Consider the following 27,640-nt stretch of genomic DNA (forward strand, 5'->3'; position numbering starts at 1 on the left):
CACAGATTTGTTCCATAAACATTTTATTTGTCACATTTCATTCAACATATAATTTTATTTTTAACCTAGTCACTTTAATACACCCAATTTATAATGTGTTGATGTGCTTTTTTTAGTTTTCTTCTGTCTTAATTGATCCATTTTAGATATAATCAAAGTAAAAAATAATCTTAATGAGAAAGGAAGTGTGGTAAAGGAAATTCATCTAGGACAAACTTATTTAACAGGGAGAGAACTAAGTCTCATTAGAACAAAAAAGGCAAATTATAACAGGGAAAGCTGAAAAGAACACCAGCAACCAAATTCCTTAATAAACAGCTCAGGGATAGATGTGATTTAGTATTTTCATTTATTATAGTAGTAAAAAGATGGAAAATGCTAATCCAATATACTAATAACCCATACTGGGAAATGGCTTTAACAGGGTCATTCAAGAAAGGAATGACATGAAGGTTAGCTAATATTAAGACAAGACCAGACTTTTTGACCCAGATTTCTGCCCTGCATCTCTGTGGGAAAAAGGGAGTACCATCATGAAAGATGTTAAAATTCAACAGTATCTATCACTGGGAGTGAGAAAAACTCAGGTGAATCTTCTAGATTTGCTTCCAAAAGTGGGCATAACTTGCATATGCTAAAGTCTACAGGAGCTAAAGCTCTTATCAGGTATTTGGATAGTGGCTTTGTACACACTGCCTCATGACTGGCATATCCCATGGCAGTGTCTTTGCGTGTAGGTTAAGTATTCAACCATACACTTGACTTTTGACAGTCAAGGGAATTGGGGATGAGTCTTTACATCATGAGCCTAATAATGATGATCATTATGCTATTCTACCATTGTGTTTTTATATCAGCTCCTATATCAGTTTTGTATCAGTTTTTCTATATTCACAGCATAATGCAATCTATTTGGGTATGAAAATGGTGCAAAAATCAAGTGAGGCCACAATTTTTGCCTGTTTGAGAATTTTATTTTTGCTGAAAAAGTAATCTTTTAATTAGAGAATTACTGCATCAGTAACTATAATATCTAGAATTTCAGAAAATATTTTCCATAGAAGCATGTATGTCATAAACTGTTTACAGGCTGAGGAAATATCTAGTTTGTTTTCACATATCCATTATTATTTCATTTATTTTTATCAAAGGCTATGAAGTCATTACAACACTTGAATAAAATTAGCTAGAATATCAACTGACTCTTATTCGTTAAATTGCTCGAACTTGCATTTTATAGCACACAGTTTCTCAGAAGGGTTATCTCAAGACTCATTTCCTAGAATATTTTAGAAATCTCCTGCAAATTTATGTTTTCTGAAAGTTTATAAAATGGCAGTGGAAAGTGTCTTGTCTAAAGAGATCCTGGCACATGGAGCTTTCAAGTTAAAAATCATACTCTCAAACTGTCATCTATGAGTGCAAAATTAGACAATCCTTGTATCTTATTACAAATAAATTCCTTTTTTACATCTACTTCTGCCTCAGTACTTAAAACATATTCATGCTCTGATGAAGGGAGTTATGCCATTAACTCTATTTTTAATTATCTCAGAGGGTGATCTGATTTTCTTGGAGATTAAATTCTTTAGCATCACTTGAGATAATCAGTTGAAATCATTTAACTTATGCCAATAAACAGCAATGATCAATGTTTTCCTGTTCTCTTTCCTTGTCATTTTGTTTTAGTCTATGATGCTTTCATAAATTAATTTTGCCAATTATTTATTTCATACAAAATGCTTTTATAATTAAATATGCTGTAAATGGTATGACTATTTAAAGGTATCCCTGTGGTTTTTTTTGTTAAAGAAATTTCATTATTTCATCAACCTGTTAGTTTAGACCGCTCAATACTAAAACACTCTTGGATTGCACTTGTTCCTTCACTTACCTATATTTGCCACAAGTCTTTTAAACCAAAGTTATTGTACAACTTTGAGAACCAGGTCCAGCATTTTGGAAGCAAACTCTGGAAGGTATTTTGACAAGTACATGCAGGCGTGCAAATAAATACACAAAAACATGTGCACACAAGTCACTGTCAAAATAAACAGACAAATAAGTAGACAAAAACCCATAAACATACTTAGAAGACGTGCATTCAGACTCCTTTGAGTCATACTACCTCATCTGCATTAACAAAAGTAGAGACAAGATCAGACTGAAGGAAGGTCAGATGGAAAAATTACCCTGTACTTGTTTTTATGTATATCACAGAGACAGCTGAACACAACATAGTAAGGATTGCAGTTTCCTGACTGATCAATGCAAAGATGGCAACTGATTTTCTGGGATAAAAGATGTGAACACTTAATCACCACGGCATGTTTTCAAGTAACGAAATTACTATAAAAATTGACATTCAAAAGGTCCAAAGGCCAACTACAGGGACATATAACTCACCTACTGCTATGCTTCAATTATTCCCCAAGACCAACACTGCTGTCTAAAAATATCCATTTGAAGTACATCCTGACAAGGATCCACAGAAAGAAGACATACAACCAAGATAGCAAGGAAATAAATTATTCATTTATTTCAACAAATAAATACCCTGATTAAAAAGAAATGCTATCTTTTGCTTTAGGCATTCCATGAAACATTTAAAATATAGTTATAAAACAGTCTACTTCTAAAAAAAGCTCCTCTTCACCCAGCACTTAATGTATATTCTAACCAATCAGCTACTGTGCACTGTGAAATTTATGAGCTCCCGCTATCATCCTCCCTCTCACTGCTCAGGAACCAAATATATCGAGATGCAGCCCACCTTGAAGTAGGAGGATTTGGGACTACTAGTTCCAAGATTTCTCAGATAACATTCTGCCTTCTGTTGACTTTCTAATATTTGAATGAGTTTCCAGCTTGTGTACATTGAAAGGTACTATGTCCCAAGGAAAAAGTCTTTCACATGAATGAATACCTTCCCATTCAGAGGTTTTAGATTAATAACTTGTACTTTTCATGCTAAACAGTACCTTGCAGGAAGCAGAGTGCCACATACAGGTGGGACTATGTAGCTCTCATTCCATGTGGTTCCAACATCCTTACTAGTTACAATTTTGACAGGTTAGTGTAAGAGAAGGCTATATGTCCCAGATTTCTGGTTTGTCCCATATGTGAAGACTTCTTCCGTACTCCCTAAAGTACCTGTCTTCCTTATGACTCAGAAAATTCTTGTTCAGCAACTAAAACTTTTTACTGAAGCCTTTGTAAGAGAGGATATTGAGTTCTCTCAACACTTGTCAGAAACAGACATGAATGCTGGCTGGGTGCATTTGTGTACTTGGAGCCAAGAGAAAAAAAGAAAAAAAGAGAACAGTCATTGTCAGAGAAGCCTTTTGCTCCAGAAATATGAACAACCTTGTTCGGTGCTTCCTAACAAGCTCTGCAAAATACCAAGTTACTGGAAGAAATTCTCCACTGTTGGACCGAGAAGCTAGCAGTAACAACTGCAAGAAATACATTTATAACAACATAGCAAGACTTTAGAATATTCTATTATTGCATCAGGATGTAGCTCCATACAACACTGAAGCAGTCCAGCCTACATACACGTCTAGCAGATGAGTGTCTGCCTTGTACATAGCATGAAGATCTACCCATCAGCTACTCTCAAACAAAATAAGAACTCTGAATCTCTGAATCCGAACTACCAGAGTATCATTAACTCATCAAAACTGCATGGGTACTCTTAGTAAATTAAGATTTACTGGTTTTAATCTGTGTAACCAGACAACCATCATCAGATCTGAGTGGTTCACTACTCTGCAGCTTGTACCTGCCCTGTACAAGTCATGCAGGAGATAACATGGTTACATCACCAAACAGACACACACTTGCACTGCTAGACAAAACTTAGCCTGTGCCTTGAAATATTGATGTATCCCAAGTATGCTCTAAGATTAGACAGCTGCAGATAATAGCCTGGGGACTCAAAAATTAGATTGTGATTTCTGGAGTTCTGTGTGTTGTATGGAGATATAAGTTTTGAAAATAGATATAAAACACCTTGTCATAAGCTGGGCAATTCACTGCAGTTTTCTCACCCATGGGCTTAGGCTGTGCTTTTACTTGTCATGTGCAAAAGAGAAAAAGGGAGCATCTTTTACTCACCACATCTGGTTCTCTGGTTCTCATGTGTATCTCAAGTCATATGCCTACATTTTCTTTTATTTTTTCTTTTTTCTCTTTTTTCTTTTTTTTTTTTCTTTTCTATTTTTTTTTGAGGGGTGGGGGAATTTGCTTGTTTGGTTTTGTGGGTTTTATTGTTTTACATTTTAATCTCGTTAGCCAAAGTGCTAATCCAGAATTCCATTATGCCATGGAAGTAAAGGAGTAGTTAGTACGAATTGACCAGTGCTAGTTAACTATGGCTGAGGACTCCCTTATTTAAAAATAAGAGCTTTTATTTCAGATTATATTGCTACTACTGCAATATGCATTTATTTATGCATCAAAGTGACAGTTCCTTCTAATTTCAGGTATCACCATCATCAGCTAAAGGAGCTTGTGAAATGTGCACTGAGAGTTCCACAATGTTTCACAATACTTAAAAATTACTTTCAGGTTTGCTATCATATTAAGACTCAAATCCAGATGCACGCTAACAAGCAGGCCATAACATAAAAATAGCAACAGCCCAGAAGTTGATTTCAAGATAGTAAGCTTGTCCACATGTAACTGTGGATACAGTCAGGATTTTTAATAACCACATTGATGTGTGAAAAGGAGAAGGGGAGGGGAAAAAAAAAAACCCGACACAAAAGCAGCCTCAGCCAAAAGCCGTCCAAGGCATAGCCAAAGACTGCGAGATTGACAAGTATTTTATAAAATTAATTTTTCTCTTTAGCAAATTAATATGAAACTCAATCCTTCAATCCCTTTGATATCATGTCAGATGAAATTCCCAGCTTAACTGAATTTACAAAACCCACTTTCTAAACCACTGAAGTAGGGAAAAAAACACCAACAAAAAATCTTTTTAAAAAACTTAAAAAAAAATTTTAATCAAATTTTAAAAAATAATCTAAAAAAAAGAGAAAAGCCTAAGAAGGGACTGCAATCAGAAAGTGTTCCCTTTAATAAAATAAATTAAAGAAAAATAGTAAGTGCCACAATGCTTTCTAGTTTTTTAATTGTGCTTTACATGAACATTTATTACCCTGAATACCTTACTAGCTTGACTGAGACATGCACCACAAAATTACTTAACTCTGCTAATCAGCAAGACATGGGTACAAAAAGAGAAGATAGCTTACCAAAATATACATTTGCTTCTTTACTTCAGAGGGAGATCATAGTGTAGTTGTATGTATTTTATTTATATGATTTGATTGAATTAACACTTGAAACCTTTTAAATATAGAGGTACTGCATTCATACTGAAGAAAAGTATATGTAAAGGCCCCTTATAATAAGTTAGTAATTAACCCAAGGATGTGGCTCAGCTACCCAAGTGGGACATAATCTGGGAATCTGATCAATCTTTCTGGACTCAATGATTAGCAAGACCTGCATTCTAACGTGCAAAAACCTTTTTTCTTTGTTTTTGTGGGCTTTTTTTGTTTGTTCCTTTGGGTTTTGGGGCTTTGCTTCTTTGTTTTGTGGGGTTTTGCTTCTTTGTTTTCTTTTTTACTTTAAGAGCGTCCCATTGCTAAGAGGGCGTTGTTGTCAAATGTCAGGGAAACTTTCCTGGCAGGTGGAGAACCATTGTCCTGGCATTGTCACAGCAAACATTTCACCCAAACTCTGGCATCACAGAAGGCTGCGGGATACCCTCTCACTTCAGGTGTTGCTGAAAATGCAAAGTCTTTGATGGGCAGAAGAGGCAGCCTTTGAAAATGCTGGCTACCATAGCAGTGTTGTTAGAAGAAGGTCCTACATGCACAAAACCATTCAGATTTATGGTAGTTTACCTAGACACTTCCAGTAGAAGAATGGAATGGAAAATTTGTTCTGTGACATTTCTAATGTAGACTAAGTTATAATATTAGAAAAAGCTGTGGGCAGAACCAAGACTAGATAGTCAGAGAGAAATAAATTTGTATAAGCAGTAGTCACAGAGTTTTAAGTCAGATGCTAGAGATTTCAGTTTCTCTAAAAAGTTTGAATAGTTTGGAATATAAATGTATTTGTCTTTAAATTCTCTGCTTAACTATCACCTAACACCATATTAAAATATTAGCTAACACGGGTGTTACTCTCCCAGCAATGCCATAGTCTCCTGACCTTCCTTCCCTTTGGGGCAAGATGTATCTTCAGACACTTATGCAGGTCTCTGGGGGCACCTGATGACTGTGATCTACCAGTATATGCCAACGCCCTCAGTCTGTATCTCTGCCCTGTGCTTTCCTGCTATAAGCAAAACAGCATACCTGGTTGTGGAAGCAGCAATCCTGCATGAAAGGAACACTGGCAGCCTTGTTCTGAATGAGGAAAAGGCCCTATATTTAGACACTGTCAGAATCCAGCACCAAAAATGTGTCATAAACATATGCTGCCATGAAAAACAGAAAGGCTCTCTTCCGTGCTTTCATACTTTTGCAGTTGGTAATTTTTATACCAGTAATCATGTACAGAGCTTTACAGTGAATCAATATTTCCCCCAAAGGTTTTTTTCTCATTAAAGAATGCATGTTCCAATCAAGACAGAAAACTCCAAGTAAGGATTGATTGAGTGGAAACGGAACAGAAAATCTTCTTTGGGGTTCAACTACAGATAAGCCTCAACCGTTCAGTGTAAATTTATAATCACAAAATCCTCCTTGAGACAAGTAAACCAACAGAGCTTTCACACTAGCAGAAATTACGATGGATATGACTGTCAATTGCATTCCTCTTGAAAACAGGTGGTTCACTTCTATAGCAGTGGATGAGAGAACACAGTTCTCCCAAGAATACCTCCAACTCTGGCCAACACCTTCCTGGTTTCTACAGCAAAAAAATAGGTTATATGTCTCAATATATTCAGGTTAACAATTCTTAAGTGGCAAATGATAGCCAACACTTTATGAATTGTCTTACCCTATGAAAGCATACTGGCAGCATCTCACAATCAACTCAACAGTAAGGATTCAGAATCCCTTAAAAAAGGCAAAGGATTCAGCTAGGAAAAGAAGAAGGTATTTTATCTTATCTTGAAAAGCAATTTAGTAAGTCAACTCTGAGGACTCATTCTTGCTAGTGAGGGGAAAGACATAACCGAGAAACAAATTTTGTGTCTGACTATTTTCTAATCTCCATCTCAAATGGGGTTGAAAACAAAACATCTTCAAATAAAATAATTTTTTCTTATTTCTTACTTGCAAGTGAGTGAAACAAGATTGCCAACATCATGCCAAAAAATGTTTATGTAGTAGACATGTTAAACGAATTAGGCCTTCATAAGATTTCAGAAAAATCCCATATTGGTAGTTTTGCATGAACAATATTTCTTATTTTCTTATCTTACAGATAAATGTTCTTGCATGCAAAACCTCAGAAATGTTAGAATCAGAAGTTCACACACTGGACAGTGACTTATTCTATTATTTTAAATGTAAACACATTTGGTATTAAGCCTCAATTTTTTGTATGGGCCAAAAATTTCCTTTAAAAAAGCGCTATATTTGAGGGAAAAAATCCACAAGTTTTAGTTCTCTACTTTTTAGGTTTAATTTTAAAAATACATAATAACAGTGAATGCAATTATTGCAGTTTGAACCACTTAGATTATGCACTGCAGTAGCACAGATGAATTGCTTCATTTTCACAGCTGCATACTTTAATGCCGTGAACACTTTCCAGACTCTTTTGCTGCTACCTTGGATATCCACTAAGATATACTTCCCTTTAAAGCACCATGCAGATTAGTTCCAGCAGCTTATGTTCTGCCTCAGAATTCCTTTAACACAAACACAAAAAACTTCTGCAGCCAAAACAATATGCTTCAATAGCTGGAAATCATATTAGACATTTGAAACTGTAAATAGGGACACTGTAAATATATCTATTAAAGAACTTGTTCTTCCTCAGTCATTAGAGAGTAAGAGAGTCATTAGGAAGTAGAGCTCCTTGATGATGAGTATCACTAAAGCACAGAAGATGGACGATCTAAGAGGTGCTTTTGCACTACGCCAAATACAAACCCATGTTAAGTATCTGAAATGCATATACTGTTCTGCTTTCTAAACGGTGCATTTGGAGGTGTGATGTAGGAAGGACCTGTCACTGTTAAAACTCAAAATCCAAAACATGCAGGGAGGGAGAGGGAGTACTTTTTTATATGAATGCCACACATACCTCTGGTCTTCATCACAAGAGTTCAGCAATTAAACCAGATCTTTTTTCTGAGTCTTTATCAATATTTAACTCTCCTATGCTGAAGCTATAGTTTCTTGTGTTCTTAGTAAGAGTCCCCAAAAGATGACTTCCACTGCACAGAACAAAGGGATAAGGGGAGAGATTTCCAAGGCTGGATTTAAATAATGAAAATCTCTAGAAGGTTTCCTTGTAGCATAAACGCTATGAAGAAGCAGAGCAGCTCTGGGAGGCTGGGGGTACCACCAGGCCCTTAATGGCCCCAAGCAGGCTCACTTGAGACCCATTTTTACTGCCACTCCCAAAACTTCCAAGGCCAGGGTCAGCTCAGAATCGGCACCTGCAGCTTCCAGCCTTTGCCCAATACCAGGCAGCCCTGCCTTTCCATCTTTTCCATCTTTTCTTTCTTTGCCAGAAATAAATATATTGCAAGAGAGCGTTCATACAATGTTTCTAGTTACTTAGTGCTTGCTGCTTACTTTTTCTACACAATTAATTTACAAAAAAAAGTTAGTAAAAGTGACTAACATGGTAGCATCTGCATTGAACATGTGGTGACAAAACATGGGCCCTACAGTTGGTGACAAAAACAGTGTTTCTAGAACATTCCAATTCCTCGGGAAGTTACAGGTGATTCTAAAATGTCCTGTGGTTCATGAAAGCAACTCATCTATAAAAAAAGAGACAATACTGCTTCTTTTAATTACTTTATCACAGATAAACAGTGTCAAATGTCAGTCAGGAAGGATGTTGCTGTCCCATAAGACATGCTCTCTCTTGTGTAATTCCTAAATAAGTAAGAGCTAAAAATAGAAATAAAGGCATCTTAGTACAACAACATATCCAAAGGATGGAAATGGTGCTGAATAAGCTAAGACAACATCATAAGATAAACCTCTCTCTTTTGGTCTTGTCCTTGCTGTTTAAGGTATTTGTTCAACTTATGTCTCTAATTTCAGGATTTATTCTGAGGTTAAAAAAAAGATAAAAATACTTATCAGTAAATCCAATGTGATGATGCTGTACCAAAAAAACAACCTAGATAGCTTTTTCTGTCTACCTCACATTATTTTCTTTGTGTCACTCTACACCCTGTCTACTTTTATTTTTTACGGTTCTGGTTGCCATTTCTGTCTAATTTCAAATCTGTTTTTTTCAATCTTTAAACTTTTAGCTGTGACTTGGATTGTCTGATTCAGCCTTTTGAGACTGAAATCATACCTGGCCCTATGAAAATTTGTTTGAAAAACCTAGGGGAATATCTATCTTATTAAACCAATGTTCTAGATCATCCTTACTGAATTGCACCTAGTCCCTCCAGAAAACAAGGGATTACTGGAAATTGTGCTTGCACTGAGTCCCATCATTATTCCTATCACAACACAAATGGACAGGCTCTGCCTCAGATCTGACCTGACTGCAGCTGACAAAGGTCGAGCTGCATTACATTTTGTCATAAATATATAGGATCAAATGAAATTAATATTGCATGACTATGCAGAATTGCAGAGAAGCAATACTGAACCCCTCCCTCTAGGAAATTTATTTCATCGCATGGGGCAGTAAATCACCTTGAAAGAGCATTAGCAGCTGGGAAGGCTGGTTGTCTCTGACACTACACCAAAGCAGATCTGAACTTTTTCTCATTGTAAACAAGAACATTTAATATTGATACTTTGTGCATTCACTTGAACTTTCAGCTATAAATGAAGCCAGGCTGGAGCACAAGTATAGCTATTGTGTTAGTGGAGACAAGATTTCTCTTAGGCTAGTTGGAGAAAGAAGCACCCCACCACTGGGACAAAGGAGAGCCTTGTCTCCAGCAGCACAGAAGGGCATGGTTTTTCCTGAAGATCTTGATTCATCTGTGTGTTTCTTTATGTTTGTAGTGGCAAATATTTACATTGGGCACATGATATTCTTACTGTAAACATTGTTGGAAGGCGAGTAAAAAAACCAACAATCCAATTCCCAAGGGAAAACAGAGCAGGAATTCTGCCTGAATGCAATTTTACCTCCTACACTGACCAGCTAAATTCATTTAGGGATTTTAAAATTGTAGGACATACATAACTAGCAGGATAAATAACTAGCAAGAGTATAATTTTTGCTTTAAACAAAAATACTCCACGCAAACACTCCAAATGTACTGGAGAACAGACATTCATGTTGACAGCTGAATCCTTCAACTCTGAAATCAATACATGCTTTGCTTTGTACAGAACGTGTGCAAATGTACAGTAATAGTACTTGATTCATGTAATTAGAATAATATTATAATTAAAGACTCAGTGGTATGATTTCTGCTCGTAGAATCTGATCTAGTTTCTCTGAGAAATGTTCTCTTCCTGTTATTGGGATGTACGGCAGACCCACAGCAGTTCAGGTCCATGAAGATCAAAAGACAGGTTTTCAACTGAGCAACAGGCAGCAATATCACTCTTTCATAGTCCAAATAACAGTAAAGGAAAATGGGAAGGATACTAACTGATCTCTCAGGAACATGGCACAATAGGAGGGATTATTTACTTAACCAATGCTGTCTTTGTCACTTACTTCTCTCTCCCCTAATCTGCATGCATGCAGCTTTAAAATTCACAGTGATAAGCCAGTTTCATTAGTTTTTGTTAACACTGTTTGGGTACCCGGGTTGAGGGTAGCAGACTCTGAAGTAAAAACTCAGTATTCTATCCTATTATTACCATATGACTGAAACACACAACACATTTCATAAACATGTAAACCTCATTACAAACAGGATGCTTTGGGACTATGTTTTTTTGTTATTAGAATTACATGCACTAAATCCTACTATGTTTTTAGTCAGGCCATGCCAAACAATCAGTGATTAACCAACAGCACTACTTTAATTTGACTGACAAAAGCTGAATTTAAATCTGATTAAAAGAAAGCCAAACAAATTTGCACAAGTTTTTTCTACAAAGAAGATAAATTTAACTAAAAAGAGATATGAAAAAGTCTTGCTGTGAAGTTCTCTTTTTTAGTGAGAGTAAATCAATTTTGGTTAAAACAGAAAGGGAAAAAGAAAAAAAAAGAGAAACATTTTTCCAAAGAGTCCTGAAGTCTTCTAGAGGAAGGCAACATATGATGCAGTTCCCACTTTGTTAGCTCCATTTAAGGCTGTGCTTTGCAGTTTGGGTTAGCCACTAAAGAGACACAGCCATTCAGTTCATCCCTAAGCACACACTTAACTTCCAGTGTACAAAGGTAGCCTCAATTATTTCAATGAGAATGCTCCCGTAAACAGTGTCATGCAGGAATGTTTGCAGAACTGAAGCCTTTACTTGGTGATGTGTTTGAACAGCTTCACAATGATGTCTGTTTTCCACATCAGATATAAACTGCTGTTATTCCCTCCCAAGGAATGAAAGTGTTAAAAATGTTAAAGAAATAATTGCAGCTAGGATTGTATTCTTGAAATATTTTGCTATAATATTAATAATTTCCTGTCCTTTTAATTGAAATATTATTTGCCTGATTTGCAGTGATTCTTTTGGATGAAACAGATCTTCCTTCCTCTCTCTGAGATACTATATTTCTATCTGATTTTTAAAACTAGATTTACCCAGTTCTATACTACTATGTTGGCTTTAAATCTTACAGGCTTTTTCAGACACACTTCATAGAGGTATATAAAATAAGACAGTATTTTTGGTTTCTTTAGTTTTCAACTTCATTTTAAACTCATTGACACTTGTTACAAAATCCAGCCATGAGTTACCTGAAGACAGAAATGCATTTGCCTCTCGACTGTTGTGCTCTTATTCAAATGAAACAAACTCCAGAATGTCTATAGCATTACCCGATTATACTCATCAGTAGATATTCATTACCAGAAACAACAGATTACAATGCAACATTTAACTGTTGTTACATTACTCTGTTTTTTTTACACTTTTTTTATTCCATGTATTTGTTTTTCTGACAACATGAACATGTATAATCTCTCCCTGTAGTAATCAGTCCCACTATAGGGAAAGCACTGAGCTCTTTAAGGACTTCCATCACAGCAAACTTTTTTTTTCATGAATTCATTATTTGTTAAAATGTCCCGCAGTAGCATTAAGTAAGATAATAGTACCTGACCACCTTATGTCCCCAATATGATTATGATCATTGTCTAATTTGTTACAAAAATGTTTTTTGGGGTAGTTTTCTGAAAATTTTTATGTTATAGTATATAAAAATGCAACATGAAATCCACTGGGAGGAAAAAATGCAGAAAGTGCCAGCACTTTTATGGTTGAAAACAATTACATTGCAGCAGACCATGGAGATCAGAATATAGCTACAGTTTACCATAATCCTACACCCTTTTTAAGCATAGAGTTACACTGCCTATTTTAAAAATGAGTAATATGTGAAAATGTGGGAACAGCAGTGAAGTTTCAGATTTTTCATACATTGCACGTAGGAATTTTGTGTCTTTTACTTCAGAAGATTCCAATGTTAGTTATCAAACTGCCCAGTAGTTACAATTAACCCTGTCTCATGACTAATTTTCTGTCTTAAATGTGGATTAATGAGAAAATTGTAACCCAGTGCACATTTGCACCAAAAAAAAAAAAAAAAAAAAAAGATAAAAGCTTTGCTGGTTAACAACAAATCTAATTTTTGTCTCATTTAACAAATGGCATATGGAATTTTCTGCAAGGCATATGGTACTAATTATGGTATGAGTCCCCCAGACAGTCAGTATAGCCATGAGGTACCCAAAGAATGTTTCCCCTCAGTATGCATTATCTGTGTATTGATTTGATAGTCTGAATGGATAAAAGTCCTGGTTGCAAACAATGTTTAAGGGTTTGGGAACTGCACTTCTATTCTTATCCATATGAATGCTGCAGTTGCCAAGGAAAACTGAGATACATAATAAGCAAGCAAATTAGGAACTAATCAAGACCAGTTTATTTTCATTCATTCATTAACCACTTATTTTGGTATTATTTTCAACCTTTGTTTTTACATTTAGAGCACTGTTCTGCAACTCTTATGCCAGAAACCACAAAGTTAAATTAATCCTCCTATTTTTTTAACAGAAACAATAACCTAGATTCCATACATTTTAATGACTAATAAACTATTAACAAACACCTAAAAATAAGTTGTTTAATTGATTTGTAAAATTCTGATATATATACAGTGTACTTTCATGTACTCAACATCAATTGCACTAATTAAATATTTGTTCTACCATCTCTGTTAGATATGGGTAAATGACTTTAAATGCTAATCCACTTCTATATAACTTTAATACTCTTTTCAATTCAAAGATACCTCCTTCCTCTAGCATATAGTAGGCCAACTACTGAAAAGATTAAGAAATTGAATACTGTGTTTGTTCTGATTGATAGTGATCACTTCAGGTAAAACAAACAGCAGCAGTGTATTCTCACAGTAATTTTTGGGCTTATAATATCCTAAGAAAAATAAAAAGTAAAATGGTTGAGTCCCCTGAGCTAATGTGAAAATGGTAAATGACCTTCTGTTAACCAGAGTATTTCTGTGCAAAAGAACATCAGAATCTCAACACCACTATGTCTGGCATCAGTGGGTTATTTTTATCAAGACACTTCTTGAAGAGTAACAGAGCAGCAGTTTGTGGCTTGAAAGGTGGCACTGACTCCTTTGTAGTTCCAGTAAATTTCAGAGTAGTAAAAAAGACTGTACAATTTCAACAGAGCTCTGAATTGGCCAACTTACTCAATCTACCACCACCTGCTAAATCTATTATCACCACTAACACAAAGAAATGAAAACTGCTTCCTAGTCCCCCAACAGTTAAATATGCACTCTGCTTTTGATAATGAGACTTGAGAAAAAGCAGTGAGAGTTAAGTAACAAGGGTGTCACTCAGTCTTAAAGCATCCTGAAATAAAGTCACCTGTGACTCTTACACCAAAAATAAGATAACACTAAAAATAGACCTGTAATATTAATAGCCTGCTGCAAAACAGTTTAACACTTAAGATCCAAAAGCCTCTTGTCAAATGAAACATGGCAACTGGAGAAAGAATTCTGAACAATAATGTTATTTTTACACTTTCTGGATACTATGCTGAATGGTGTAACCAGACTCTCACCTAACTGCAAAAACATTGCACAGACACTTATCTTGGAGGCTCTACTTTAACAGGTGGTTTCAAAATATTTTCAAAGCATATGGAAACATTAAGTTTACCCTGTAAACTTAAGACCCTCTGCTCTTAACATGCTGTATCAATGAACTGAAAAGAGCAATAACATTTAAGGTGGCTGAATCCTCATTATGTAAAACAAGCTGCATTTTCCTGCTCTACCCATAACATCATTGCTAATTGTGAAACACAATAAGAACTGTGCTCTCTGCCTTACAGCTGTAAGATTTCAAATATCATTTCACTTTAAAAAAACACTTGCCCTTAGAGGTTTTTCAAACTGAAAAATTCATGCATGATTAACAGTTCTCCTCACATCAAGAAGTCTTTTTTTCCTCCTGTATATTGCACCAGACATATTGAAAGCCTACGTATCCAAGATATATACAGTATGTTAGATAACACTGAAAACCTAAATTCAGAAGAAGGCTAAAAAACCCAAATCAAATCAGCTTTTAGCTTAGGAAAAAGATTTTTACACAGCTGTAGAACATTATTTGCAGTTTTGCTTTAATGTAACAAATTAACACAGCTTCCCAACCCTGCCTTCCTGCATTTACATTTCATGTATTATGCACCAAAAAAAAAAAAAAAATTCAAATAGAGATCCTTTCAGCCTGACTATCCTGTCAGCAAAACCAGCAGAGAATTTTTCATTGATAAAAGCAGAGAATGGAAGAAAACAGACCAACCTTCACAATGTACGTCACACCAGGTCCCAGGATCTTCTCACTCGAGTGCAGCCATCCTCGAGAGGATTTATTGGCAAAACTGCTAGTTTGATTCCAATCTTCACTTGCCAGGTGCATTTCCTCTGACCGTGCTTTTTTCCCCATACTCATCTTGCTCACGTCCTGCTGAGAACACGAAGTGGCAGAGACAAGGTTACATGTGTTGTCTGAAGCCCCTGCTGCTGAGCTAGAAGCACTCGAGCTTCCCTGCAATTTGGAGACAGCAAGCTCCTTTACTGCAGAGGAGAGGTTTTTGATACCCAAAAGGCTCCCCGTACTAGAAAGTTTCAAGTGGGACACTTTATGGATGAGGGTACACAGGGTGCTGGATCCATCTTCTTGGTCCTTGCGGAGAACCTCTGGTGAGACCAGGTACGAAGGTGAAGTTGAAGTTGTAGCAACTGCTGAGACCTTGCTGTTCATGGGCAAATTGTGAATAAGATCATCAACAGATGTCACAGAATCATTTCTGAAGCGGTTATACTTGGTACGTTGAAGCATGCCCTTCTATCTGCTTTCCTGCATATGTTCTGGCAAGTCTGATGCCAATGCAGGAGGTGCCTGTACTAACATAGCAGGCAATTCATAACGACACGGATGGATAACAAGAGTTTAGGGTAAAAAAGAAAAGAGTATAAGGAAAAGCAAAAAAAAAAAAATGTATATTTTTAAGAAATTTCTTTTGGTTCCCTGTTAAGGTTGGGTGAAGTAACAGTTTTCTGTGACTGAGATCCCAGTCCTGCTTAGAGCTGCCAACTCGCTCTCAGCAAAAGCATGACTCACACAAATGAGAAGGACCCTTTTCAACAAAAGGCTGTGAACACTGCAAATCACTTCCTGTAGCCAAAAAAAAAGGAGAGAGAAGAAAAAAAAAACCCCACATCCACCCACTTACAGCACACTAGCACCAATCAATTTTCAAATTCCCTTTTCCTATCTTCTCAAACAGATACTTCCTCCCAACCTTTAATTCCTATCCCCTCCCACCACCCTTTTAGAACCAAAGGCAATTACCTTTAAAACTGAATTAATAGCCTCTATGAAACACCACTCTTTATTCTTCTGCTAAAATGTTCTTCCACCTCACATATTTGTGAATCTATAAAGAAATCACAATTAGATAGCAAATACCTGGATAATAATTTACATACATATAGTCCCCCTCTCCTGCCCCTGCAGCAAAACACAGGCACCTTAAAGGCTTTCAGAACAGATAAGCAGAACTAAAGAATATATACATTTTTTCCACAAAATCAGCCTAACAGTGCCTTTTTGTCAATGCTGTCCCTCACAGAAACTGTTATATCAAAATTTTGATAGAGAAAGAAATCATTCTCCCCTGTTACTTCACAAGAACATTCTATTTTAATGCAGGAATTACATAAGTACCTATGTGTGAAGAAAAGTATTTTTCTGATGTCCAACAACAGGCTTAACAGATGTTTTTTCTTTCACAACTGATATTCACTCCGAAGAAAAACATGAAGAGGATCTTCAATTCACTGGAATGTTTGGTTTAGTTCTGAAAAACTGAAAAAAAAAAAAAAAAAAACAAACCTGAAAGAATATTAAAAGTCCAGGTAGCAGCAAACTGACATCCTGCAGTGAAAAATAAAAAAAAGCGCCTTTATTAAGTATAAATGTCAGTCACAAACATTTGATCTGGAGAAGTAGCAAACCATGCAGAAAACAGGTATTTCATTTCCCCTGCAATTTCTTTAAAAGTCAAAATGTTTACAGCAATGTGATACACAATGCCCATCACAAGCCATATGGCTTTTTCCTATAAATCAATCTGCTTTGCAAAACATTTTTTGGATGTAGGACAATACACTGCATTATAAACAAATTCAGACCAGAGAAGTTGTATAGTGCAAAGTAATTTTTTTAATAAATTACTAACTGCAGCACAACTTAAAGGAAAAAATCCTATGGAATTCCTTCCTTCTCCCATGGCTAAAGGCTGCAGTATACAAAATGCAAATACAGTGAAACAGACGGCTCAAATACAGGTATTTAATTAGTATGTTCATGACATACTGAATTAAGTCAGCACCTCTTATCCCAACAGTGATGAATTACAGCAATGTCCTAGTCAATGTAAAGCAGTTTTCTACTGATCTGCAGAACAGCCTTTCATCACCACACTGCAAACCTGCTACAGCATCCTCACAGCATTCATTCCTCTCGTCATCCTCCTAGCACAGCAACAGCAAATATACACACCACAGCCTATTTTTACGTGTCTCTACTGCCCAGAAAACCCTACTGCTCCCGAACGGCTCTCTTCATTAGAAGCGGCTAGCAGGACTGCAAAATGTGAATGAGATGCTGCGCGTGTGAATGAAAGGGCTGGCTAGCATCCCCACATTTCTGTGAATGAAGTGAGGCCTCGCAGCCTCTGCCAGGCAATCCCTTGGGTGCTCACCAGCCCAGCCAATACCAGCCGGCTTTGATGACTCATTCAGCAAAGCCTTGCTAAAATAGTGGAAGATCCCATTTCGAGCACAGGCGGCACCTTTTTTTGCTGCAACACCAGAAAATGAAGCCGGCGTGTAAGCAGACTGGAGGGGGTCGCGAAGCCCTTGTGGAAGACAGGGTGTTGCCACAGAAATGCCTGGGGTACCCACAGGAGCAGCCGGTGAGGAAAACCGTGGAGTCAGATGTGGGTTTCTCCCCGACTGTGTTCATTCAGCCAATTCATTTATATTCAGGATAGGAACATGAATGCGCACATTTCGTTTGATGTTCGATTGCTCTCTGTGCGCCCGCAGATTCACAGATTTTACAGGTTTGTCTTCAGAGACCTCTGACAAAAACAAAACAAACAAACAAAAAACCCACAACAAAAAACCAAAAAAAAACCCCACCCAATCAACCAGAAAACCGATAAAAATAACCACAAAAACAAACCCAAAGCCCTGCTTGAGAAAAAATTACATATGCTTATTTCTCCCTTATTTACCCTGTTAGCACAGTAGATATTTAAAGGCAGTATGATCATCACTCCATGGGATGGTAGGCAAAGGGAAAGCTAGAGGATAAAAGCTTCCCAGAGCACCAGCAAAAGGTCTAATTTTTGAAACTTTCCCTAGACACAGAAATGCTTCCACGGCATCCACTGGATGCAGACCTCTCCTGCAAATCTGACATTAGACACTGCAGAGGAGTAGAAGCCACTGAATTACCCAGGGCTTGCAATCCGGTGCCTATTTCAGTGTGTGACTGGGAAACTGTCTCCTTTACAAATCCAGCCCTAAGGTGGGAGAACTGAACATTTTAAAACCTTGCCTTTTATAGTTCCTGGGACTAGAAACAGTACATAATTTTGCCCTACAGGCAGCAGGTTCAAATCGAACTCCAGGAAATAATGAATGAAATTAGGAGACTGTGTAATGGGCATAAACTGCAATTTAAATTAGGATCTAGCTCGTTCTAGCTATTGCCAGAGCATTTATAATGTCTTCTGCATTTCCAACACTGTGTCTGGAGCTTGCACACTGACTGTACCACGCCTGCCTTAAACAAGCTCGTTGCTGCTATTTATCATAGCAAGACAGCAAGACATTCAGAGCACTATTTCTTTCTTACTTCTATTTGCAACCTATTCTAAGTCCATGCATAAAGTGAATCCAAGTTGAAAATGAGCCTTTTTCTATTCTTCTTATTTCTTTTTGCAAGGCTGTGAGCCCGACACTACAACACGATTAATAAATGGCCATGGAACAATTACTTCTTTGTTGACCCAGTAATAAAATGGCAGGTGGAAATTCAGTGTCAGTAAGTGCAAAATAATATATAATCCTAGAAATATATACACAGTCAGTGGGTGTACACTGCCTCTGACAAAATACCGCATTTCTTATGAACCACTGGTAATTTTGCCATCTTAGACCATTCCTTCCTTTTTGATTTTTTTTCTGTGTTTTTGTTTTTGTTTTTGTTTTTTTTCCCAGCTCTGTTCTTTCATGGATACTCTCCTTACCCTGATTCAGTTTTTGTTTCACGTCACTGTTTCTCCTTTTCTTCCTCCAAGCAGCTCTTACGAGCTTATCCTTAGCTGCTACATTTTTCCTTCTGTATCTAAACAACCTCTGCAGCCTGTATTTCAGAAGCTAGTAATTTTTCTTAACCGGAAAGGGCAAGAAAAGAAATTATGCTGGGGGCATGATTAGAGGGAGAAACAACATTTTGCTGAGGTTTAAATGGTTTTAAACTGCTGTGAATGTAGGAGACATTACCAATACACAAGCTAAACCAGGTAGGATGATGTGACCACCATAAAGAGGAAACACAGGGAATACAACCACTGTGTTCCCCAACCTATAGTAAGAAACTCTCCCGAATGCAAAAAAAGGTGACTTTCAGTGATCACATTCAGAGAAATATTAATCATATAATCAGAATTGGCAAAAATACCTTTATTCCTGTAACACACTGTGGTCAAGTATGTACTCTATACAAGTAAGTGCTAGAAACTATTGAAATTCTGCTGAAAAACTATTTGCATTTTCATTTCTGCAATGGTTACTTGCAGACTAAACTGAATTTAAGACAAATGAGAAGACCTTGACCTTGGACCCAAAAAACCCTCCAAACTGAATTTGGGTTAGTTAAGTTATAAGACACACTGAATATGTCAGACAAACGTAAATATAGATGCTGCTAAGAGTTTTAATACTACACAAAAAAAGTAGCCATAGGGCCATCATAGTTGACATTCTCCTTTATGACAAGCCCTGACCAATTAGTGTTACTGTGATGTAACATTAAGTCATCAGCAAACAGGATGCTATTCCCCACATTGTAATATGATGGACACAAGTGTTAATGCTCTGCTTTAGTAAACGTTCTTGCAGAATCTTTAATATTAACAAATGGTCAATTCATCAAATAAAAAGATAGCATTTATATAGTACAAAAATTTCTAATATCCTGTGGGAACATATCTTCTGTCAATAATTAAGAAGGAAAAATATCAGCATTCTTTGCACAACACGAGATAGACGTATATCAGAAATCTCTTATACATGTTTTTATTAATCAGCCTAATCCAGCTTCCTTTATGTGAGACAACCTCAGACAATGTAGAAACAGAAAAGCAAGATAACATCAAGATAAGCTAAAAGGCATTATGATCTAATCTTCTTAAGAAGATGCATAGCTATCTTAATTAAAAAAAAATAAATTTCTAAACAATTTTATCTGTTCTGTTTGTACACACTTAATATATCATATTCTGTATTCCTGCTTCTCTGATTTATGTGCACACAGAACTCAGTTACATCCTACTGTGATTTCAAGGGGGGCTCATCACATGGCTGCCAGAAATATTGAAAGGCACTGAACTTCCCATCACTGCCATGACTATATACCTCAACTTCAAAACATTTTGCAGGAATAAAAGCATAGACTGGGCTCACATCACTTAGATTTTTCTTCCATAATGGGTGTTTGAGTCTGACCTGAGCTTACTGTCCTATACAAAAAAAAGGGAAGGCCTGTAGGTAAAGGCTGCTGTTTTCCCGTAGCAAAAAAACAACCAACCAATCAAAATCCAAGGAATATCCCCTCCCCGCAAAAAGGCCAACCTGAAACCAAAGCTATTCTAACAAATTCTAGTTAATTTATTACCCAAAAAAAAAAAAAAAAAAAAAAAGTGTTATAAATTGCCCCCACCTCCCTTTCATCCTCACCCCTTTTCTTTCACTGTATCAGAGTTCTGCTGTTTCCGTGGCAACATTATTGCTAAGGGTGGGCTGCATCAGGAAATAGGAGAATTATCTGTGGTTTTGCAAGTTATTTCTCTAGAAAACCATATTTTTGGAAGTATTACTATCCAAGATCACTGATTATTAATCATTCATGATGAACTTCCAACTTAAATTACATCAGTGCAAATTAAGGTCTCAAATATGCCTACAAATTTTTGTGCAGATGTTTATATTTTGAACCAGAAGCTGACCCTAAACAATGTTTAGGAGGCTGTTTTTTCTGTTAGTTGGAAATATTGAAACAATTTTGTCTTTAGACATGTTCACCATATGAAATATGACATGAAATATTTGGAAGAAAATGAAACTTGTAATTCCTTCTGCTCCATTAGTGGTTCCTAAGGGCCTACTGTTAAAAGTCGATACACTACAGAAGTACAGAGAAAAGACGGATCTGAGATAATACCCACATCCGAACATGACAATGAGCTTTTGTGAAGAAGGATCAGACAGGGAAGTGCACTAAAATCTGAAAACCAACACTAAATCAACTCTTACTAACCCCCAAATTTTATAGTAAGTTATTCCTTTCTTTCAGCCAGACACTGAAGCTAGAGAATTAGCAGCAGTGTAACAGAGCTGTATTTCCTAAAAAAATACACAGTCTAAAGCTCTGCCATGTCTGTCTGCCTACCTGCACCCACTGCAGACCTTTGTACCTAACAGGTCTTTTCCACCCTAAATGATCCTGTGTTTCTCCAGTTTTTCCTCTTTCTCTCTGTCCCAAGCTTCCACCCTCTGCACCAAGAGTCACACTCTAGTTGGAGCTTCGCCCTAGAGACAGACTCTGCTTCTCTAAGAAATACATCCCAGTCACATTTTCTTTTGTGTCCACAAACTGTGGCATGGTGTACAAAATGTACTGCATTGTGAATAATGTAATAAGAGGCCCATAACACGGTCCCACAATTTATTCATACGGATGGAAATGGTGCTTCTTCTGGGCATACATGTTATAATGTCCAAGTGTCTCCAGGTGTTTCCAATTTAAATGATCAGAAAAAACAGTGATTTGGAGGAGAAAGCAAATAGCAACCTAGTTCACTGACAAATTATGCAAGAAATTTTTTTGCTGTCTTCTTCAGATTGAAAGCCAGTCATTTACTCATTTGTTAACCTAGCATCTTTTTGGTTCTCATTCATGAAATGCATTTAATAATGCAGTAGTTTTCTTTTCTACATTGTAATAAGGTGTCTATTTTTCGGTTTTGATAGTTTTTTTCAGTATTTTATTTTTATTTTGTTCATATCTTTTTTCCCTAAGAATGGTTTGTAAAGTTTCTTTTAAAAACTCCCCTGTATATGAAATCTGACTTCACAAATTTCCTATTGATTCCAATAGGAGTCAAATTTTATCCTCCATTTTCAAATCTAAATGCAAGTCTGGGAATTTTAATTGTATCTGACCTTTTGTACAAGATTTCTTAGATTGTTTGCCACTCATAAAGTATGCTTACTTTTATGAAAATGTAAATGTCTTTGTTTATATTTTGTTTTTAAAACCATGAAAAAAATATTTATACTTATACAGTATAGACACCAGTATATTCTTTACCACCATAAGAAGGTTTATGCTCTAGTATCTACTCTTTTATTAGGATATAAATACTGACAAGAAGAGCAGTAATGAAAAGGATATGTGAAAAAATGCATAGTTCACTTTGTTGTAACTCTTGGTATCAGGAAGGGCTAACTGTACCTTGTCTGAGCAGACAGCAATCCATTAAAAAAGACTTCCCCAAATCCATTAGTTTCCCCTCCCCTAATTAAAAGGTTATCCTCAAAACTGTAAGAACCAAAAACCAGTGGAGAGTATAAATTACCATCTTTGTCTTATGTTGCACATCAGATCAAAATTCTGGCAGTGTGTGTAGAGATTTGGGGACAGCAGAGCTGTTCAGACTGCCACGTTGCCATAAAGTGGCATGCTGTGGCATCTGGCTGAAGAATAGCTCAGAAAAAACTGCTGTGGGGTTGTGGGGGTGCCTTCCCGATAGATCAGTTCTAGACCCCAAATCACTTCACAGTCGTGAACGGTGAAGAGGGAGAAGAAATGAATTGCATAGGCCAGGACAAGTGTCTAATACCCACTTGTACCCACTTCACCCTGAATCCATTAAATTGTGTCATGAAACGATACATACTTTCTTGGCAAACATGGAGCTACACGCAAAGCTGTTATTGATCAGCTTCAGTACTGAAAGAATTCTGGCAGTTCTGCAGTAGTGGATAACAGCACCAGTGGAGGGTTATTCACAGCAGCACTCACAGCACTCATTCCCAGTGAATTGAGAATAAGGACTACTTCTGCATTATTTGTACATATAGCTGATATGAATCACCATACCTGTTTATGCTAATGCTGCTTGTTATCTGACCTGAAGTGATGGTTCACTTCTTTTTGGGTACAGTCAAATGAAAGAGGCATCTGCAGACAAGTGTATATGTGCAGGTATGCCCACATGCCTGCATGTGTTAAGGATTCATTCTTTTCTTAGCTGGGCTGCTTTTCTTCCTTGCATTTGAGTTGGCCTACCTTAGAGACAACAATACATATGGAAAGTAGGATGGCAAATCTGTGAAAGACATGATAATGAGGCAGGGCTAGATGGCAGGATTTAAACATCTGTTTAAATGTTCACTTAACTGGATTGAAATTTACAAATTACATTGCTAGTAATGTAAGGAAAGGCACTAAGTGAAATGGCTGCAGATGTGAAGACTGGGAAATTCTGTTTTAAGCTCCATGAACTGAACCAGAGCAGAAGGCAGGCAAGCACCCTTAACTCTAAAAGGGACTCCAAGATTAAAAATGTCTAGAATGGCAGAGAAATGGAGACAAAGATGTGTTTACTGCTCTACTGTCATACACAGCAACTTGTATATTTCTTTGTTGTAATATTCAGAAAATGTGTTTTTGTTTGCTCAAGCAGGGCAAGCCCCTGAGAAGCTTCAGTACAATTAAGGCTGAGTTGGCATGAAAACTGTTGGCATTCTGAGGGTCAGCAGTTCTCCAAAGAACCTTAGGAATATGCACTAGGACCAGATTTCAGTAACAGCAAAGACACATAGCAAAGGATGTACAGAAGAAAGGCTGGAGCAAAAACATGTCAAGTGCTTGAAAAGACATGCAGAAACCAAAGCCCACTGGTCAAGCACAGGTAACTGATGGGTATCCAGGTCAGAGGAGATACCAGAATGGGGAAAAATGGTCAGCTATGAGGGTCTGTGGAGAAATCATGCATCAACAGCCCAACCCTAGAACTGCCCAGTGCTCAGTTTGAATTGGGTTTCAATAAAGTACTGGTGCCAGGATGAAGATGTAGAAGAGAAATGCCACTGAGACACAGACCCCAGCTCACATTTCCAGATGAGAGAAAGGAAAAAGGGATGCTGAAACCACCACATGGCCTGAGAAGGCGTGCTAGGGCAATTAGAAAAGCAGAAGGAAAAATCCTACCGAGTGCACTGAAAACCATCAGCCTTATTACCCAGTGGCAACAGTAGTGCTGTTGTCTCCAGTTAGTTCAAGTTTAAACGACGGCACATCTGAGACTGACTGAACACTATCATTACAGTCAACATGTTAGCATTGCATAGATGTTGATTGTCTGCTGTTATTATTCACTTTGACTAGGATATGAAAGGGTAAGGATCCATACTGTTATGAAATTATCATGTGCCACTGAAGCAACCTGTTACGTGTCTGTTTTAACAGTTCTTACTGACCACTGTGAACTGCAATTGCCCTTAAACTAAGACTTTATTTTAATGACTAGCAGAACTTTATCTGTCGAGGACTACCAAGACAGTAACAGTGATTCCTTGTTCTAGTAAAGCTGCTCCTCTACCCAAATGCAAGAAGCTTTACCAATAAAACCACAACTTTGCACCTAACAGTGTGCAAATATTAAGCCTGCTTTTGAACAGCACCTGACCAACATATGCTTGATTGAAATATCTAAACTGGAAGAAATCTGTTGTTTAGCTACAAGCATGAGGACTGCACGCAGCAACAAAATCCTTAAGTGAAATTAAATGAAAAACTCAACAGTTAAGGCAAGAGTAAGTCTACTATATAAAATTTTGTTTCAGAATATTTATACATGTCTGTGTCGTATTACATATACAGACCACTATGATGAGAGTCAAATGAGAGAACAGGAGGATATTGGGAGGCTTCAGTATAGTGATGCATAGGTAGATGGTAATGTTCCTGGACTGACACTCTTTCTTACCTTGCCAATAGCATTTTAATTTTGTGTTTACATTTTTTGGCCAAAACAATAGTTCATTTTTTTTAAGAAAGAGCAAAAGAATATTCTGCTAGAAAAACACTTCCTACATACACAAAAAAGCATAACCTGTATTTAACTGCTCTATATTACATCTTTCTAACCCTTTCTAGCATGCAGATGGAAATGTCTACACACAACCATTCCACACAAGCTTTCAGTCACACAAAACTAACACCTGCCCTCTGCTGTCCAAGATGCAAACAAAGCTGGAAGGAGCTCTTTCTTTCTACAGAGCACATTAATTCTCTCTAGAGCATTAGCATCTACAGGCTGCTTCATCACCTCCCAGGCAGCAAATCACACTCACGAGATGGAATAAGGAGAATGAAAAACTTAAAAGTTCCAGCAAGGCCACATGTGCTGGTTTTGGCTGGGGTAGAGTTAATTTTCACCACAATGCCTAGTATGGGTCTGTGTTTTGGATTTGTGCTGAACACAGGGCTCATAATACAAAGATGTTTTTGTTGTTGCTGAGCAGGGCTTACACAGAGCCAAGGCCTTTTCTGCTTTTCACACTGCCATGCTCGTGAGGAGACTGGGGGTGCAGGAGAGGTTGGGAGGAGACACAGCCAGGACAGGTGACCCTAACTGACCAAGGGATATTCCAGACTATGACATCATGCTCAGAATATAAAATGGGAGAGGAGAAGGGAAAAGGGGAGATGCTTGGAGTGATGGTGTCTGTCTTCCCAAGTAACCATTAAATGTAATAGGGCCCTGCTTTGCTGGAAATGGCTGAACACCGCCTGCCCATGGGAAGCACTGAATTAATTCCTTGTTTTGCTTTGCTTGTGTGCAAACCCTATTTAACTGTGTGTATCCCAATCCACAAGTTTCCTACCTTTTGCCCTTCCAATTCTCCTTGATCCCACTTCTGGGGGAGTGAGCACTTCTGTGTAGTGCCTGGTGGCTGGCTGGGGTTAAACCGCAACACCATGTTATGGCAGCAAGAAGTGAGTGTGGGCCATCAAAATATAAGACCACAGTTTAAGAGGGCAGCAATGTCATGCCTGAGTGTGTCATCTGTTCAGAAGCACAGAGTACTGACCAGCAACCCAATATCTATTGCTCCTTCGGCTTTTTGTGTTCATGAAAGAAAGCAGTCTATAAAATATCATCAGTACATAAACCATCTTGCTCAGCCTTGGGGGTGTCCTTTGCAGCAGAAATTCTCTCTCCATCACTTAAGGAAAAGAAGGGATATATACTGCCAGGAAAGGTGATGCAGAAACATGACATATGAGCAGTGTAGGTAGGATTATATGGTTGGTCTTTCTGTAATTATGCCCAGAAAAACATATTGTAGTTACAAAACCGCAAATAGATCAAAAGGATGACTGAAAAAAAAAAACCAGGTAAATTTTTGTATATAGATAGTCAAAAATAAAGAGGCTGTTTCAAGTTTTCCTTTTTATCAGTTAATTTTTACTTCAAGACAAAAAAAATTTGAAACTTCCCAGAACAGTAGATGCCTATAATCCTATTAATAAATAAGCACTGGGTTAAACCAGCAGAATATTAATTTGGCATCACTAGAGATGTAACTGAACTTCACCAAATGAAAATACTTTTTAAGGGTTGTTAAGTGCCTTTTTGGGAAAGCTATTGATTTTCTAAACTATCATTAATTTTTTGGTTTTAATAGAACTTTGGCCAAAGAAAATTAAAATTAGTTCCTACCATAAAAAGCATCTACCATAAAAGCATCCTTTACATATACACAGTGACTATGAGGTACATGACCCTTTAGCCTGTTTTCCATTCCTTGCTCAGAACCCTCTATCTGCATATCATCATTAGATTGACAGTTAATGAAACCACTGACCAAATTCAGCCAAAAACTACAAAGAAGGGGAGGTTTGGAAGATGTTAAGTAACAACACACTCATGGAATAAGCAGGAAGAGAAAAAGGTGAAATTATACCTATGTCTCCAGAGAGAGAGGCACCACAGTATTAGCCTGTATTTCTTGAAGTCTAACGCTTTTAATAAACATGCTTTCCATATTATCTGAGGTATTACCAGTATCACAGAACTTCATAGATAAATGTCAAGACACTGGCAATATAATCAACATGGTTAGCAGGAGTTGGTTTGGTGTCATTTTACTGGAGCAAAAAGATTTTGTATATGCCACAGAGCAGTGCTTGCATTTGCAAGTAAGAATCATAGAATCATTAATGACTTTCCAATAAAAGTTTGAAATTTTAGATCCCATTTTCCTTTCTCTGAAATCTTAAGGCTGTTCATAATGCCCTTAATCTATCTTACAAAGTATGCCAACCTGCCTGTCACCCGTGTCTTCATGCAGAGTGGAATAAACCTGTTATCAATGCTTAAAAGAGACACTTGACAGTACCTTGGCACACCATCAT

General features: G+C 37.1%; 1 protein-coding gene across 1 annotated transcript in view; it reads right to left on the bottom strand.

The window, feature by feature from the left end:
- Positions 1–15,694, bottom strand: part of SHC3 (SHC adaptor protein 3) — a 51,647-nt gene extending 35,953 nt beyond the window's left edge. Inside the window, exon 1 of the mRNA XM_069001225.1 lies at positions 15,155–15,694. Coding sequence (XP_068857326.1) covers positions 15,155–15,694 — 540 coding nt within the window. The remainder of the gene's footprint in view (positions 1–15,154) is intronic.
- Between the last annotated feature and the right edge of the window lie 11,946 nt (positions 15,695–27,640).

The sequence above is a fragment of the Aphelocoma coerulescens genome (assembly GCF_041296385.1).
Source record: "Aphelocoma coerulescens isolate FSJ_1873_10779 chromosome Z unlocalized genomic scaffold, UR_Acoe_1.0 ChrZ, whole genome shotgun sequence".
In the NCBI taxonomy this organism is placed as follows: Eukaryota; Metazoa; Chordata; class Aves; order Passeriformes; family Corvidae; genus Aphelocoma; species Aphelocoma coerulescens.